This window comes from Nannobrachium achirus (genome assembly GCF_963921795.1).
Source record: "Nannobrachium achirus genome assembly, chromosome: 15".
Taxonomy (NCBI): Eukaryota; Metazoa; Chordata; class Actinopteri; order Myctophiformes; family Myctophidae; genus Nannobrachium; species Nannobrachium achirus.
In genome coordinates, this window is record NC_137822.1 from 48,372,704 (window position 1) to 48,391,664 (window position 18,961).

The 18,961-nt window shown below is 43.4% G+C and overlaps 1 protein-coding gene across 1 annotated transcript in view; it reads right to left on the reverse strand.

Annotated features, from left to right (window-relative positions):
• Positions 1–18,961, reverse strand: part of LOC308298856 (ceramide transfer protein-like) — a 74,804-nt gene that overhangs the window by 18,224 nt on the left and 37,619 nt on the right. The window contains exons 6-13 of the mRNA XM_080742545.1: positions 14,754–14,870; positions 12,646–12,781; positions 10,005–10,091; positions 7,871–8,028; positions 5,953–6,045; positions 5,158–5,244; positions 2,992–3,087; positions 606–656 (exon numbers count right to left, since the gene is read on the reverse strand). Coding sequence (XP_080598671.1) covers positions 606–656; positions 2,992–3,087; positions 5,158–5,244; positions 5,953–6,045; positions 7,871–8,028; positions 10,005–10,091; positions 12,646–12,781; positions 14,754–14,870 — 825 coding nt within the window. The remainder of the gene's footprint in view (positions 1–605; positions 657–2,991; positions 3,088–5,157; positions 5,245–5,952; positions 6,046–7,870; positions 8,029–10,004; positions 10,092–12,645; positions 12,782–14,753; positions 14,871–18,961) is intronic.

Genomic DNA, 18,961 nt, shown 5'->3' on the forward strand with positions numbered 1-18,961 from the left:
TCCCGCGATCTGCACTCTAGATATCGTTTAATATTTCACGAGATATCGCGGGATCGGCACTAAATCGGTTAATTTATCCCGCAGCGGCAGGATTTATTATTTTGTCCGTGAAAAAGACGTATGTAAAAAACTAATCTTGGATAGTTTGTGTTTTGCCACGTCGTTGCTGTGGATGAAACTGCGGTAGGCTGCTGCTCTATGAACTGCACTTCATCTCCTACTGCTAGTCCTAGTTTGTGAGCTAACGTAGTCCGGTATATACAGTACACCCACACCGCAGCTACGCGGCAGCGCTCTGGACAAAAAGCTCTCTACTGCTCTTCCGTGAACAAAGATCACGTGACAGGGTTTGGCTGACAAACCGTTGAGATTTCATAAAACCATGTTAAACGGTAAAACCGCGACACCGCACAAGCGCAATGCCAACACTTCTGAAAACGCGCGACTACAATTGTGCACAGAGACTCTTCTGGGCGTGTCGTAGCGGGCGAACATTTGACGAAAATACACGATCTACAAGCTCACACAACACGTCGTAGCGCGATGCAAGCTTGTAGATTTGCATATTTTCGGCATGCGACACCAAGGGCTTAGGTTTCAGTTACCTCTGAACTGAATCTGTGGACATCTTTAGGAGGAGGAGGAGGAGGGAGTGTCTACAGAGAGGATGACAACATGCACACACACACACGCACACGCACACACGCACACGCACACGCACACACACACACACACACACACACACACACACACACACGTGCACACGCACACCACAGTATGGAGATGAGGCAGAGTTCGATGGCAGGAGGAATGTCAGTATTATTATTATGGGATGAGAAGATGATTGACAGGTCATGTAACAGGAAGTGGGGGGGGGGGAGCACTACGAGGGATGATGTCATCAAATGTGTGATAAGCCATTCCAATCCCAAATCAATGTATAGATTGTTTATTTTCCATTCAGAGAAGCCAATTATATATTCTTTTTACCCTTTTTTATCTACAATTTAGTCGCCATGCCAATTAATTCCTCCCCACACATTTAATTTCTGGGTAGCAGCTCTTATGCCTTCACTTAAAGGCCTGTCCATACTGTCACCGACCACCAAACCTTTCCTCTCTTAAACTTTATTCGGTGTAAAGCGGGTTTCAGACGCTATGCGGGTCCCGCGGGGGCTAGTAGTCTCTCTCTCTCTCTCTCTCTCTCTCTCTCTCTCTCTCTCTCTCTCTCTCTCGCTCTCTCTCTCTCTCATCGCTGCGCGGACGCATCTGCCTAGCCTGATCCACAACGTGGCGCAGAGGGACATAGTTTGGACTTGGAGATCTGATGTTATGTGCGCTACACAGTCATACAACTAATTATAAATCAGGCACCGTGAGAAGTAGACGGCACGCAGCACTTGACTAGCAGTGGAGAGAGAGGGGTAATGTCAGAGTTTATCCATGGGTGTACATGAAACGTTTCAAAGTGAACTCATATTATCATCAAAATGGGACACAACTTCCATATTGAAGCTTTTTTTTGTTGCGTGAGGTTGTGTTGAGTGAGTGGATAACACAATGTGTTTGTTTGTATGTGCGTGTGCGCTGCGTGCGTGTTGCAACAAGGCACTGCGCTCGGAACAGCCCCTGTGGCATTTTGTATTCATTATATTAGGCCTAACAAAAAAAAACATTGGTTTCCGGTTGGCGACCGACCCTATTAAATACGTGCGACCCAGATGATTTTATTGGCATTTGGAGTGAAAAAAATAAATAATAAAAAATAAAGTCAAAATCCGACCGAGTCGATCAAAAACGTCTTACAAAAAATATATTTGGTGCGACCACATTCGCGAAGTCAGGACCTGTCCCTTCCCGAGGCTAAACTAATGTGAGTTACGTTACAACTTGTATTCCTCCAAACACACACAGACACACAAGCACACACACAATCGGGGGACAAATTGCGTGGCCACTCAGTCACTGACTGGCAGCGGTAGCCACGCTAGCAACGTTAGCAGCCCAGCCACCAGTACAGCTGAGAACTGTATAGCCACCACAGAGAGACGTGAGTTGGAGACGAAACATTTATGACAGCGTGGGATTCATCTGAAAGACTGTACGGCAACAGCGCTTGAGTGAATGCGGACTCCCGTGCGACACTGCATGTCTGCAAGTACGACTGCGTCTCTCTCTCTCTCTCGCTCGCTCGTCGAGTTGTGTTCTTTTGTCAAATCTAAGCTGGAAAATCTAACACTTCCTGTAGCCGATCTCTTCAGAATAAGATATGTTGCGCTATAGCAGCAATAAGACTTCCAGATTTCTTATTACAATAAGACTTCCAGACGGTGGTCGACTTCTTAATCTCTTCAGAATAAGAGTATCCTAAAAGAAATTGAAATATGATTTCATTTGCATGATTCATTAAAACTGTAAATTAAACATTACAATTACATTTAAAAAATATGTTTTAAATGACTCATTAAAACTGTAAATTAAACATTAAAAAAAAAAAAAAACTACCTACCCATCCTTCCCATGAGGAAATAAAATAAAATTCCTTGCTACCCATCATGCCCACAAAAAAATAAAAATAAAAAATAAAATAAAATAAATACCCTACCTACTCAGCCCTAAAATGACAGCCAACCGGAAGCCAATGTTTTTTTTTGTTAGGCCTTATGTATTATTGCTGTGTTCGAGCCCGACTCAATCTGGAGAGAATCCTGTAGCGTGCGGAGCGCCCGACTGTTCAAAACGGCTAGTGTGATCGTGTTCAGATTATCTGGTCAGAGAATCATCCTGTAGTGCTACCCGATTCAATCGCGCCTAGCCTTAAGGCCAGCCTTAATGCTTTTCAGAAGTTGCGAGCGACGTCATTTTTATAGTTGAACCTGACCTTTTCAATCACAGAGATCGATTGGGTTGTGGGATTTTGATGAACACTGGTTTTGGAATGGCTTTGCACACACACACATTAGAATGTCTCATCTGGGCTTCAGGACCAACCTTGTCAGAGAACCTGTGAGTCTCTGAGGAAGACAACATTTCTCCGGACGGAACGACCGCAGCGCTTCTCTGTGTCCTCGTCTTCTCTGTCTGACACTGGAATACAAAAATATATATTCTTGAAAAATACAAAACATTTCTCTGGGTCCTTGCCTTCTTTGTCATACACTGGAATACAGAAATATAAAATAAAAATTATAATACATTTCTGTCATGTGTCAGCCCTTGGGCTGGTGTACTGTTTTTAAAGAAAAAAAAAAACAATAAAATACTAATAATAAAAAATTAAAAAAACATTTCTGTGTCCTTGCATTCTCTGTCTTACACTGGAATACAAAAATATGAAATAAAAATGATAAAACATTTCTCTGTGTCCTTTCCTTCTATGACACTGGAATATAAAACTATATGAAAAAACACAGCTGTCCTGTTACTTAACTCATTGAGTGCCTATCCCGAATTAGTTCGGGATATATGATCGTATCACAGGGTGCCTATCCCGAACAAGTTCGGGATATAAAAAAAAAAAAAAAAAAAAAAAAAAAAAATTTTTTTTTTTTTTTGGAAAAAAATTTTTTTGAATTTTTTTTTTTTTTTTTTGGACCCCATCAAATCTGGTGAACATGATTTCAATCGCGATTTTGCATGTTCCACCCCCATACAACCCCATCTAACATACAGGGCAGCCATTTTTGTTTACATTACATGTAAAACATAAGGGCGATTATCTCAAGAATGCCTGAACGGATTTCCAATCGGATGTTTTTGTTTGAAAGCTGTGAACAAACTGCACAAATCCACTCTGGATTGCATTGGATTTTTCAGAGCTCATTCTTCTCTGTTTTTTTCCCATGCATGAGGTGTGCAAGGTTTAATCATGGCTAAGTTGACGAAAATAAGGCTTCTAAAATGCTTGGTAGCCAATAGCTAACTTCAAGCTAACTTCATCCTCTTCCTGTACATGCAGTCATGCACAAAGGAAAGTGTTCAGGCAAGTCATGGCTGCAGGGCTTCTGCATATACCAGCATATCTCTATGGGATTTTCTCTGGCCACTGGGCGCCCTCTAGTGGTGAAAGGGGTGGCACTAAATGAGTTAACAACGACAATACTTGATGATATTAAATGTTTTTGATGCTACTTTATAAGTCGATGAATTGAATACCTGTTGGGGTCCCAACAGACTGCAAGGACTATTTTGTTACTTTGTTACTTTTAGAACAAACACATCCATGTCATCGTTGTCCCGAACAAGCCGCCACACTCTGCTAAACAGATGTTATGCTTTTATGTGTTTTAAGTCCCGGCAAAGATGCGCTGTGATTGGCCAGTACGGTCACTTTGATTGGGCAGTTGTGCCGAAAGCTCACCCCCAAAACATGATTCATGAGATTGTGGTGGCTTGTGTGGGACAACCAAGGCATGGATGTGTTTGTAATGACAACTAGTAACACATTTATAGAAAAGAAAATCACTTTTGACCACAACAAATAGTGTAAAAGCGATAGGCTTATAGGCTCCACTCTATGCTACGAGAGCTGCTGGGTTCTGCTGGGGTAACTGGACAACAAGAGCATTTCTGCCTAATAGACCCCATGGACAGTCATTTTGGATCAATATCAGTAGGAAAATGAGCCTATTGTGATTTAGGGCGGAGTTGTCCTTTAACCCATTTAGGCCTAGAATTATTGAATCCTTTAACCAGTGAAAAATGGCAGATATACAAGCTCACGTGCCGCGCTGACACACCAAACACAACAGCCATCAACAGCTTGTAGATCTGCTATTTTTGAAAAAGTCTGGAAAATGTGTGCAAATCTTTGAATATATGTATTTTCAAAGCGAACGTTTGTAACTAAAATTTTGCTTCTGGGTGGTCCCTGGAACTAAATATTTTGAGTTGGGGGTCCGTGGCCAAATAAATATCAGTTTGGGGGTCCTTCACATGAAAAGGTTTGAGAACCACTGACATAGTAGTCTCTCAAGAACAGACTAACTGAGCTCCAGTTAAGTGAAAAGGACCTTTTGTTTGACGATGGCTGGCCAGATTGCTGACATAGAAACATGGTTTTTTTTCAAAAAACCTTAGAAGGATTCAAAAGACACTTATAGAATCGGGTCAAAATGGTTTTCACCTCCATAAAGCTTGACATGTGATGTATTTTACCTGCTCCTCTATCTTGTCCTGTCTGTCGAGAGCGGCTTCAACTGCGTCGAAAAACTCATCCTCGTTGATGAGGCTGTTGGGACCCTCCTGTAGACAGAACAAACAGGACACATTATTGATTACATATTGATTATACTTATTACTGTATAGTGTATAGTTCAAAAGGGTCCTGGGGTGATTAGCCTGGGATCCAGACAGATTATCATTATTTTGTATTAACACATACAATGCCATTTATTTATTAATTCAGGTCGGTAGAAAGTGCCAGTGTTTATTTGATTGTACCTTATTTTGAAGACCCACGGAAGCCACAAAGGGTGTCCATGTTTTATGTGTAACTTCACGCTGTTAAAACGGTTACATGTCTCCATTCCGACATGTCTCCATTCCAACATGTCTCCATTCCGACACTAACCCGACTCTAACCCTCACCCTAACCCTAAACCTAACCTCTATGGAAGTGTTGCCACTCCGACAATAAGAAGTCACTGTCGGAATGGAGAGCAGTCACCTGTTAAAACATCAATGTATTTTTCCACCCGGAAAAGAAGAATCGTTTCCGCAACTCTCCGTCGCTTAGAAACAGCCCGGGGGAAAAAAAACGTTCCCTGTGCTTCAAAATAAGGTAAAATCATGAACATCGCTGGCAGAGTTTAATTTCTGATTTATAAAAACTACCTGGCAGGAAATGTGTTAACTACAAAAGTAGCAAAAATATCAGATCTAATATTTCTTAATTTGAACAGATTTGGACATTTGAGGCTTCCATCTGACAAGGACTACAGAGTTTCTTGCCTCATAGTCGGGTCCTCCGTAGTGTGCTTTCTTCTTCAGCTCATTGATGGATGATTTGTAGCTCTCTTCTGTCCGTTTCCGCTTGTCGATCTCCTGCACAAAACAGAGATGGTGATCTGTGCTCAAATATATAGAATTCCGAGCACCACTGATATGGAAACTTTTCAGGAAACTGTTAGGATTTAGAAGACATTTTTAGAATGGGTCCCAGGTCTTACTGTAATGGGTTGTAAGAGTGTACAACTGTAACCAAATGGACCCTGATTCTCACCAGTCCGCAATACTAATGCAATAAATTGTCCATGTCCAAGGTTAAGAGTGACAGCTGTCACCATGTCTCTGTTGTGAAGAAACACATTTTGAAGCAGCTACACTTTACACCTTTAGGCCATTAATGACAACTGCTTCTCATTATTTCCGCATTGGTCTCGCGTAGCCAGACAACTTATTCCACAATCTCTGAATGCTATACAGAGTCTGGAACTACAGCTCCTGAACGGCGAATAATGGAAGCTGGCGTTTCATGAAAATATATTCTAAAATGTCATTTCTGATAAGCATAAAACTAAACGGAAGTGAGGAGGAGGCTTCACTTCCGCTTTAACCGGGTACTCATCGTTCTTCTTACGTTATTCCAGACTGTATGATTTTCAGGGATGGAAGCTGGTCAGAACGTGGTCAGCATTCATAATGGCAGTGGTGTAAAGTAACTAAGTACATTTACTTAAGTAATGTACTTAAGTACACTTACTTAAGTAATGTACTTAAGTACACTTTTGAGCTATTTGTACTTTACTTGAGTAGTTCCAATTTCCAATACTTTTACTTCTACTCCACTACATCTCGGTTCCAAATATTGTACTTTTACTCCACTACATTTTTTAAAAACTTTAGTTACCTGTTACTTTGCAGATATACGTTATAATATTATAAAACATACATGAACCACTTTAGCCCTATTTCATAAGTTGGCTATTTGAAAATAGCAGATCTACAAGCTCCCAACGCGTCGCGATGCGACGCGTTGTGAGCTTGTAGATCTGCTATTTTCAAACATTTAGTACTTTTGCTTTTGGTACTTTAAGTACATTTTGATGCCAATACTTTCATACTTTTACTCAAGTACATTTTGAATTCTGGACTTTTACTTGTAACGGAGTACATCTACAGTGCAGTATTGATACTTTTAATTAAGTACAAAATGTGTGTACTTTTTCCACCACTGCATAATGGGTCCATTGTTGCTCTCAGCGTTAAATGAACACTGGGGATTGTGGGTGTGTGTTGGGCAGGCCCGTCGCAATCACAATTATTTTGCATTATCGTTTCCATGTGGAAGAATGTGAAAAAATAGCAGATCTACAAGCTTACAAAGTGTCACGCAACCGCCGTCCGTCTGTAGGGCGCTCAACTTAACCGATTTAGTGCCACCGACATGAAAGGGTTAATTTTCCAGCGTGCCGGCCGCTTGCTCCGTCCGCGGCCAGTCTCTTATTTTGAAGGCCGGAAGTAGATCGAGCTAACTCAACATGTTCCTACTTGACGGAGATTCACCCGGAAGTAGTTCTGGTCCAAAACGTAAACAGTGGTGGAAGATGGATGCCTTCATGCTTGTGCTATTTAAGCGAGAATCCAATGCCATCCTTGGCATCAAAAGTGTTTTTTTTTTGGAGAAAATGGACTGTAAAGATGAGAAAGACTGTTGGTTTCAATGTGATGGGATCACTATTGTGTGCACATGGATGCGCGATGATGATGAATCGGCGACTCCACCCGTGACAGGGCTTTTCAACGGACGGTACGTAGCCAGTGCCAGCTTTACTTTATATACAGTATATTTCGCACGACATCGCGGGATCGGCACGCAGGATACTCAACGATAATTATCACCATATCGCCCACCCCTAATGTACAGTACCTTGTCCAGCCTCTTCTGCCAGGTGTCCTCTCGTTTGAGCATCAGCTCGATGCAGTGGGACAGCGTGGCCAGGATGCCCGCCGTGGTGGCCTTGAAGGTGATGGCCTCGCCTTTGAAGTCGATGCCATTGATGCCCTTTGAACTCACGCACTGAAGCACTGCACACAGAGAGAGAGAGAGAGAGAGAGAGAGAGAGAGAGAGAGAGAGAGAGAGAGAGAGAGAGGAGATCATGTGACCATGTGTTACAGCTCCTCCTTATCTCCTCCTTATTGCATAGCAGGAGAACAAATTCAACCCTACAACTGTATCCATGTACCCTGCAAGCCAAATGACGTTATGATAACGTCCTCCGGTGACTCCGGTGACGTTCAGAACTAGGCCAGATCACAGCCCATATGGGGATGATCTTGACGTCATTACCAGGACGTCATATGGACTTTTTTAGTTTGACAGGATTATTGTTATTGTTTCTAATGTAAGTTGAAATATGAGCATATAAAGTTATATTCTGGGACATATCTGTCTAGTTATGCCTCTCTGATTAATCCAGGACGTCCGTTTTGGTGGGTTAGGGTTACATACATACCCTGCTTGCTATTTGCACCTCAGTTTGGACTTGTGCCCCTCAAACCAATGGCATGACCTGAGGCCACAGTGGCCTTAATGCCCCTCAAACCAATGGCATGACCTGAGACCACAGTGGCCTTAATGCCCCTCAAACCAATGACATGACCTGAGACCACAGTGGCCTTAATGCCCCTCAAACCAATGGCATGACCTGAGGCCACAGTGGCCTTAATGCCCCTCAAACCAATGGCATGACCTGAGACCACAGTGGCCTTAATGCCCCTCAAACCAATGGCATGACCTGAGACCACAGTGGCCTTAATGCCCCTCAAACCAATGGCATGACCTGAGACCACAGTGGCCTTAATGCCCCTCAAACCAATGGCATGACCTGAGACCACAGTGGCCTTAATGCCCCTCAAACCAATGGCATGACCTGAGACCACAGTGGCCTTAATGCCCCTCAAACCAATGGCATGACCTGAGACCAAAGTGGCCTTAATGCCCCTCAAACCAATGGCATGACCTGAGACCACAGTGGCCTTAATGCCCCTCAAACCAATGGCATGACCTGAGACCACAGTGGCCTCAGGCCTCTGTCTTGTCAACATGTAGACACCAGTGTCTTTCTTGTCATGTAGACACCAGTGTCTTTCTTGTCATGTAGACACCAGTGTCTTTCTTGTCATGTAGACACCAGTGTCTTTCTTGTCATGTAGACACCAGTGTCTCTTTCTTGTCATGTAGACACCAGTGTCTCTTTCTTGTCATGTAGACACCAGTGTCTCTTTCTTGTCATGTAGACACCAGTGTCTTGTTGAGTCCCCATTTTTAAACCAATCCAGTATCTTTGATTTGTGCAGGGCTGAGCATCAGATTGTAAAGACCCATTTATTTATTTCACACCAGATTCTACATAGTCAATTTAATTTCTAAAATCTTGTTTCATTTGATGGCCTTCCTGCCCTGGCATTTGGCCTTTGTGCCCTCCAAAAATGGACAACCCCAAAGGCCAAAAGTGGCCTTGCCCCTAAAATGGTGGAATTCCAGGCCTGGTGTGTATCATACAACAATATCTAGAATATTCATTCATATAATATAACTATAGTCTTAAATCATGTAAAGTGCTTCTTTGTACAGAGAGAGATTGTGGCCCAGTTGTTCTAGAGATTATGAATTCCCACTTGTCCGTTAGACAGCGAGCAGCCCAGATATTACTCTCTCTAAGTCTCCCACTCGTTACCGTCTTCTGCAAGAGGAAAGGAAAACTGGTATTGTTTTTGAAGCGGTGAAAGCCGCTTCCAAGGTGTGGCTTTGTCTGTCCCTTACATGTCCCGTGCATGCAGAATTGAGGATTGGTCAAGCTTCACGTGACAATTTGGCCCTCCAGACAAAATCCTTCATTCATTCAGAATTCATAAAAAATATAGAACTAAAGCACATAGAAAGTATAGATCTAGAACATAGAATGTATAGATCTAGAACACATATTTCATAGCTCTAGAACACATAGAATAAAAATTCACCGCTTCACTTCGAACCGAGGTTTTTTTTTTTATTACTCACTTCTGTCTTTGCTTCCATTGTTGCCGCCGTGCAGAAAGTCTCCGTCCGGGCGAATGCTCGGGAAGTCATCCTCATCGTCCTCCACGACTGAGAGAGAGAGAGAGAGAGAGAGAGAGAGAGAGAGAGAGAGAGAGAGAGAGAGAGAGAGGGAGAGACAGACACAGGGAGACAGAGAGAGAGAGGTGTTTAGCAGCAGTGTTTTGGTGTAAGCTCCGTCTTGCTGTCAGTAAAGCGGTCCTACTAGCCAGCATACAGTGGATGCTGTGATCACAACACCGTGCAACAACACATCCTCACTTACTGTAGCTGCTGTAGCCTACCTAATGCTGGACGCTACTACAACAATGGCATGGTTTCATCTGCCCCGCTTAGAGAGAGAGAGAGAGAGACAGACAGACAGACAGAGAGACAGAGAGAGAGAGACAGAGCCAGAAGAACAAAAGCAGGCTTCATTGTGGCTGGTCAGTCCACTGACCAGCATTCTGGCATGGGACTTCAGGCGAGGGGGAGGAAGAGCTTTCACGGAGACACCCGATTTGACTGCAGTCATTTGTTTGTGTTGTTATTAATCCATTTAGATCAATTTAACCATTATTTTATGCTTTAACTATAAAAAAAATAGCAGATATACAATCATCTGCATATCACAGCACGGCACCGAGTGCAGCGCTGTGAGCTTGTAGATCTGCTATTTTTTTTGAAAAACCTAGAAACATTGTGCAAGTCTTTGAATGTTTTGACCCGATTCTTCTAAATCCTTCTAAGGTCTTTTGAAAAACGCATGTTTCTATGTGTCAGACTCAAACCTTTTTTATGTCAAAAAAACCCAAAATGACATGACGGACCCCCATCTGAAAATATGTTGTTCCAGGGACCCCCCACTGTAGCAAAGATTTGAGTTACAAAGGTTTGCTTTGAAAATTATATATTCAAGATTTGCACACATTTTCAGGATTTTTAAAAAAATCCACCAGTTCGCAGCTGTATTTCTGCTATTTTTCAATAGCTAAAGGATACAATAAGTCCAGGTCTAAATGGGTTTAAAGTCCTGGATCTTTTCCTAAAGCACCCCAAAAAATGTCGGTTTCGTTTTGCTCTACGGTAAATTCTTTAACAACACACACTAGTCCAGGCCCCGAGGAGGTGCACACCCTATAACTATAGGCCTATACGCAAACTTTAAGGTAAATAAGTGCTCGGTTTGCAGTTTTTTTAAGCCTGTTAATATCACAACTAAAATATTGTAGGTTTTGGATCTGAGAGGCTAAATCTCATCAAATGTTTATTCCGTGGCTCAGATGCTGAATAAATAATGGGCCTTGATGTGAAAACGGTTGAAAACCACTGGCATACTGTAGATGTACAGTACTGTAACCCCATGGATGGAACCAAATCTCATTCTTGAGTGCCTTTCAGATGGGCGGTGGTTGACGCGCCCTAGTAATTCATTTACAATAGCTGCGTTTCCATAAAGCCTCTTAATGCGCATTAACCCATTTAGTGCTCCAGACATGAACGGGTTAAATGTCCAGCGTGCCACTCGCAGGCTCCATCCGCGGCCAGTCTCTTATTTTGAAGGCCAGAAGTCCATTGCGTAAACATTTCCGGTTTGACGTCATGACGTCATTCAACGGAAGCGATCGTCACTCCATGCCGTTGCTGTAATGGCCGATCGTTGCCTTTGTTATTACGTATTTGTAGCGAGAATCTAATGCCATCCTTGGCTTTAAAAGTGTTTTTCGGAGAAAATGGACATTAAAACTCATCCCCTGCTTATGACGAGTTTGACGAGTTATGTAAGTGTGTCCACTCTGCCAATGACGAGTATGACGAGTTTTACTTAGAAAATGGAAAAAAGAAAAAAATAATAATAATTTTTTTTTTTTGAAAAATTATTTTTGGACCCCATTAAATCTAGTTAAAACGATTTCAATCGCGATTTTGCATGTTTCACCCCCATACAACCCCATCTTTCAAACAGGGCAGCCATTTTTGTTTACATAACATGTAAAACATAATGGCATCTATCTCATGAATGCCTGAACGGATTTCCAATCGGACTTTTTTGTTTGAAAGCTGTGAACAAACTGCACAAACATGGTGCATCATCTGTGCATGGGCGTGCATGATCCGTGCACTATAAATTACATGGAAGTCTATGGAGACCTCTTGGCGGGGAGCCCTGAAAGTAGAGCATTCAAAATGGCAGTAAATGAGTTTTAAAGATGAGATCCACCGTCGGCCTCCATGTTAAGGGATTACTATTTTGTGCACGTGGATGATGATGAATCGGCGAGTCCAATCGTGCCAGGACTTTCCAACGGACCGTAGGGTAAGAGTGCCAGCGTTACTCTATATACAGTATTTTACGCGAGTATACTCGGGATCGGCACTCTAAATACTCGAGTATTTTTCACGAGTATACTCGGGATCAGCGTTAAATGAGTTAAGAGTTTTGCGGCTAGAGCTCGAATGTGTTCATCTTTAGAAATATGGCCTGGTGGAGCGGAGCGAGTGTGTTTGTGTCTCCACGGCAGCGCGAACGCCCGCGTCACCCGCTGTCCGCCTGTAAAGTGTCTTACTCTTGTCTCTCTGCAGCTCTGAGGACCCCCTAGGGGTCCCCTGCTGTAAAGTGTCTTACTCTTGTCTCTCTGCAGCTCGTCCTTGGCCTCTGCGTCAGAGCAGCTGTCGAACACCTTCTGCAGCGTGTCCACCTGTCTGCACAGGATGTCCCTGAACGTCTCCATCTCTGCTAGCTTCTCACGCAGGCTGTGACCCTGAGGAAACCATGCAATACAACCATAGAGTTATAATAAGAATAGAGAGGACACCAGATATCCCTGCCCGTCCACATGCATTGAGTTGCTCACCCAGCGCATGAGGCGTTTTCACCCCTTCTTCCGGCTAGTAAAACCGTGACGTAGTGGGGCCACTGTGACGCATTTTTCGTCATAGTTTGTGTTCATGGACGCGCTGGGGCTCAAATTCATGAACAAGCTCTTCCGGTATGAACGCGCGTCAATACAAAGAAGCCTATGCGCGTTCATGTGGTTAGTAGACCCAACTGCAGTACCTCAAAACGGCCACCATGTCCATTTGGTTTTAGGGCGCCCCCAGGGTTCTGGGGGCTTGAATACAACATGTTAGCAACATCTCCACGAGGCTTTGGATTAGGATTCCTACTATTTGTCACATGCATTGCTGTATGCAAGATTTGTTCTCAGCATTTTGACCCATCTCTTGGAGCGGTGCCATGCCGCACCAAATTCCCTCAGCAACGCAGGTGAATGTTAACCTGGTGAGTAGCTAACCTGCTGACGCTGGTGAATGTTAACCACTATGTCTAAACACCTAACCTCAGTGGGGCAGAGGGAACATAGGGTCGAGGGAACACAATCCATGATCCCGTGGTGATCTAACCCCCCCAATCCAACCCTTGATGCTGAGTGAGGGAGGCACTGGGTCCCATTTTTACAGTATTTGGTATCATAGACATAGAAAGGTAGACGCCTCCTTTGGCTAGGGGCGTATGCATTGAGCAACTAAGGGAATCTTCATCGCTTCCGTGTTCATTGCTTCCACGTGCGTCACACATACGGAAGTCGGTAAGCAAATCAGAGGCAGGTGGGGGCTGGTCTTTACGTATGCAGCCTGTAAGAACAGCTGAGCAGCACAACATCGGAACTGGCTCTGTTGAATTGAATTGTGGTCCTTTTCCGGGACTCCCGCCAAGTCCCGGAAAAGACACGCTTTCATTGGCCAGTAGTCACTTTGACTGACAGCGTTCCCTTAGTTTTTCCAGGAAGTCCGAACTAGAACTTTTGCACATCACTCCAATTAACTGCAGAGGAGAACGAGGCATCTAGCTCTTTATATCTGTGACTTGTATGACCAGGCCCGGGGATCGAACCCCCGACGTCCCAGTCTCAGGGCGGATACTTTAACCACAAGGCCACTGAGCTTAGGCTTTGGCCCTGAACAACAATACATACGTACAACATGTTAGCTGGAGGTGTAAAGAGCAGGTGGAGGTGTAAACAGTAGGTGGAGGCAGTAGAACTCACCTTAAAGGAGGAGGTGGAGGTAGCAGCAGAGCTCAGTATAGAGGAAGTGGGGTTATAAAGAACAGGTGGAGGTAACATAACATACCTTAAAGGATGAGGTGGACGTAGCAGAGTACCCACTAGCAGCAGAGGTCAGTATAGAGGAGGTGGGGTTATAAACAGTGGGTGGAGGTGGTAGAACGTACCTTAAAGGATGAGGTGGACGTAGCAGAGTATCCACTAGCAGCAGAGGTCAGTAAAGAGGAGGTGGGGTTATAAACAGTGGGTGGAGGTGGTAGAACGTACCTTAAAGGATGAGGTGGACGTAGCAGAGTATCCACTAGCAGCAGAGGTCAGTAAAGAGGAGGTGGGGTTATAAAGAACAGGTGGAGGCAGTAGAACGTACCTTACAGGAGGAGGTGGACGTAGCAGAGTACCCACTAGCAGCAGAGGTCAGTATAGAGGAGGTGGGGTTATAAAGAACAGGTGGAGGGGGTAGAACGTACCTTAAAGGATGAGGTGGACGTAGCAGAGTACCCACTAGCAGCAGAGGTCAGTATAAAGGAGGTGGGGTTATAAACAGTGGGTGGAGGTAACATAACGTACCTTAAAGGAGGAGGTGGACGTAGCAGAGTACCCGCTAGCAGCAGAGGTCAGTATAAAGGAGGTGGGGTTATAAACAGTGGGTGGAGGTAACATAACGTACCTTAAAGGAGGAGGTGGACGTAGCAGAGTATCCACTAGCAGCAGAGGTCAGAGACATGGAGGATCCATGTCTCCTCAGGCTGGACTCTGAACCATAGCCAGACTCTGCCTGCACACACTGATCATACACACACACACACACACACACAGAGAGGACATACAGATGATTAGCGTTATCAACTGTATTCTCTTCATCATTAGCTTAACGTTCAACATTGTGTTTTCTCACTCAAGAGTAAACAAACCAACATACAGTATGGGTATCGGCACATTTCTAAAACTAGAACTTCACTCTATCCAGGTGCCAACTTGCGCCTTGTGCCAGCAGAGGGCGCCATGAGGTGAGCTCACCACTGGCATCACCACTGGCATCACCAGCGATGCCGGTCCCTCATTGGCTGTTAATGATGTCATTAATTGCGCGCTCTTGCTGGCGCAAGTAATGAGTAAAGTAAAGTCATTTTAACAGCTTTCAAGACCTGTTTTATAATACCTAATTGGACACATTTTCAAATATTACGAAAGAAAGAGGAAAATATTTGTAAAATGTCCGATCTACAAGCTCACAATTAACGCCTTCGGTGACATCATCAATGGGGAATCCAAGCTAATAGAAACTGCAGGCTTTCTATTCCTAAAAAGTTGCAATGTTAAAGTGGAAGCCATTGTTCTCGCAATAATAAAAATCGAAATATTTTTTTCAAAAATGTTGTTTAAAAAAGAATCTGTCAAACGATGATGTCACCGGTGGAAGGATTTGACCCGCCCACAGCTCTCCTATGAGACCCAGACTGAGTAGAATTTTTTTTTTTATATTTTTCATGAACATTAGTGAGGACCTATTATATGAAGACAGCTTGAAAAGTGGTGAACTACTCCTTTAAGTAAAAACAGATATGAGCACTTTTTACACCACCGCTTGAATGGGAAACAGTGAAGCAATGGAAAAGATAGAAAGACATACTATGAGCAGTATATCATTTGAGGACATTTAATGCCAGGTTCATCCACCAGGGGGCGGCCACGTCCCACAGAGCCAAAGATAGCTGTAGGTCAGTGACCTGATTTAACCCTGAATGCCTTCTGTCATGATCAGTTCACTGAGTGTGGGCTGAGCCCAGGCTAATCTACATGCTGCACTGCCCCCTAGGGGGTCCAACGAGTTACTACAGGGGGTCCTCCAAATCTTTGAGTGATCCCTTTTACTGTATATTAATCACATGAACCCCTAGTGCCATATTCTGAGAATGTTAACCAAAAACAGCAGATCTACAAGCTCACAACGCCTCTCGCTGTGCCTCGGCTATTTTCAGCAAGGAGGCTTTGGTGTAGAGGGGGAAAAAGAGCAGACTAAGTACAGAGTGAAAGGACACGTTTATTAAGTATTGACAGTTCAGGTTAAATATCTGAAAACACAAATTGACATGAATCCAAAATACACTGATGATTGTGCTGTCAAACAATGAAACTATATGGAATCTATGAACAGGTTGTGGGGTCCCTGCTTCATCTCTCTCTCAACTAAGGGGTCCCTGCTTCATCTCTCTCTCAACTAAGGGGTCCCTGCTTCATCTCTCTCTCTCTCAACTAAGGGGTCCTTGGCCTGAAAAGACCCCTACTGTACCCTACCTAATAAACTCCTTGATGCGGAGTAGTTTTGCTTTTGAAAAATGTGTTTGGTACATCTTTTAGTCCAACTCGTAGTGACTGGCAAGGCTACACTAGGCTACTCAAGCATTTTTTTAGGGATTGGGGAAACAAACGGGGGGAACCAAAACAAAGCGATGCCGCTTCTTCTGCTTGTGGTTTCCGCGCTTTAGGCGGAAACCAAACGGCCTGTTGTGAACGAACACCAGGCTTTCCCCCAATAAGCCTGGTGTGGCGAGGTTACAGCTTAGGTAATTGGCACTGGGTGAAAAATGGGTGGCAAAATCGTGGGATAAAAATGTATACAAAAAAAAAAGAAAAAAAGAAAACGTTTGTAAACTCCATGCTCAGGGTTAGACCTACACGCGCGCATGCATGCACACCTGCCAGCACTGGAAGCTCCAAACCAGATGGAATAAACAACAGAAGAATGTTGGAATCTCAAAACGGGAGTGAACGCCAAGTTACAGATAGAAGAATGTTGCAGAGGATTCTTTTGGCAAGTCGTTTTTTTGTGAGCGCTTGCTCTTACCCACACGTTTGGCGGTGGCGCTCATTCCCAGCCTGTGTGCTGTGAATCCGACCATTCAGTTTGGACTGATTTGAAGAATTTATTAGAAGGTTGCATAGGAAAAACATGACAGTGGAAAGGAATTCCATGATGGGGTGAGGATGGAAACTGAGCCGATAAAGGTCTTGATGATGTGCAGAAACAGGTGTGCTTGAAAAATATATGGAGCAAAAACCTATCTGAAAAAAAGAGGGATGTAATGTGGCTTGTCTCTGTTAGGAGGCTAGCTGTTAGAGCAGTTGTAAAATGGAGCTGCTTTGTGACAACGGTGAAATGTCCAATGGGAAATTGTAATGACGATGAGTCAATAGAACACCTGCTTGTAGACTGCCAGAGGTCAAGATATGTCTGGGGGAAGATGGCACTCATCGGTTTTAAAATCAAGGTGACTTATAACGCTGTTATGTATGGTGTGTTTGAGGAAAAAATGTCTGCTATGGATCATGACTTCTATTGGTCTGTGATTTGCACTGTGGTAAACAAATTGTGGAACACTAGATGTGCCATGGTGATTCACCAGGAATCCATATCTGGGGAAGTTGTATTCAAGCAGATAAGAACTGAACTGAAAAGGCAAAGAACACTGGACTCAAAACAAAGAATACTCAAGCCATGGCACCTTTTGGCACTTTAAAAAGTACTGTTAAAAAAAAAAGGAAAAAAAAAAAGAAAAAACTATATTCTATATTTTTCTATTTTATATTTTTGTATTTATAGGCCTTTTGGCTTCAATGTAAAAAAAAGGGGAGTGAAAAAAAAAGAAGTAATGCCCTTACATGTAGTAATATAATTGTGTAATTACTGTATGATTGTTTTCATATGCCTTTTTGTACTGCTTAAAATGACTGTATTCATATGCCTGTTTGATTGCTTGAAATGATTGTAAAACCTGCAAAATTTTCAATAAAGTTTATTTATTAAAAAGCGGAAAATGAGCCGAGACTGGACTGATCGGGTGCCGTTCCACGAATGCACCATCCTGAAAGGACAACTTAGTTTTTTTTTACAAAAATGGTTCATATTTTAGATCAGGGCTGGGCAACTTTGATGATGGAGATTGCCACTATATTTTCACACTCACTCCAGAGGGCCACAATGCATACTGTATACAGTCAAATTGCAAAAATAGCCTACAACTTCAAAACGCATCACATTTTGAGCTTGTAGATCTGCAATCCCTCGAGTCCAAATCCAAATGCTCCAGTAGCCTAGTGTAGTCTTGCCAGTCGATACGACTAAAAGATGCACATACGAAAATAATTTTCCAAACGCAAAACTACGCCACATCGAGGGGTTTATTAGGTAGGCCCTAAAAGTATGTCCTTGAGCGCAGGGGAATTATTTTAAGTTAAACTGAATCCGGTTTGATCTTTCCGGGTCAAATTGTAGTCCTTTGAGAACTACAACATGGCGTGTTGTGGTTGCTGCTCCCGAACCGGATCAAAGTCCGAAAAGTGAAGGGATAGTTTTTTCTAGACGGTTGCTTATTTCTTACACAATCTGGCAACACTGTTGACAGTTCACTGATGGGGCCTCTAGCGGGGTGGGGTGGGGGGGGGAGAGAGAGCGAGAGAGAGGGGGGGGGGGGGGAGGTTTACCCTGTGACTCACTATGGGGGGAGTACGTGACTCACTGTGGATGACTCACACACACACACACACACACACACACACACACACACACACACACACACACACACACACACACACACACACACACACACACACACACACACAGGGATTCCCCTGGACTCGACAAGCACAAATGAGCACCACATGGTCTTGCAGAGAGAGAGAAGGGTGTGGTTGGTTTTTGTTTGTTTTATGCTGGTCTTTCAGTCCGAGTCTGTGTTGATTTTGTCGACTAAAACTATGATGAAAAATGTTTGTCAACTGCTATTTTTTCACTGATGAAAACTAAATAAAAACGAAATAAAAACTAAGCTGTGGTGACTAAAACTAAGACTAAATATATTGACAATTTCGTCAACA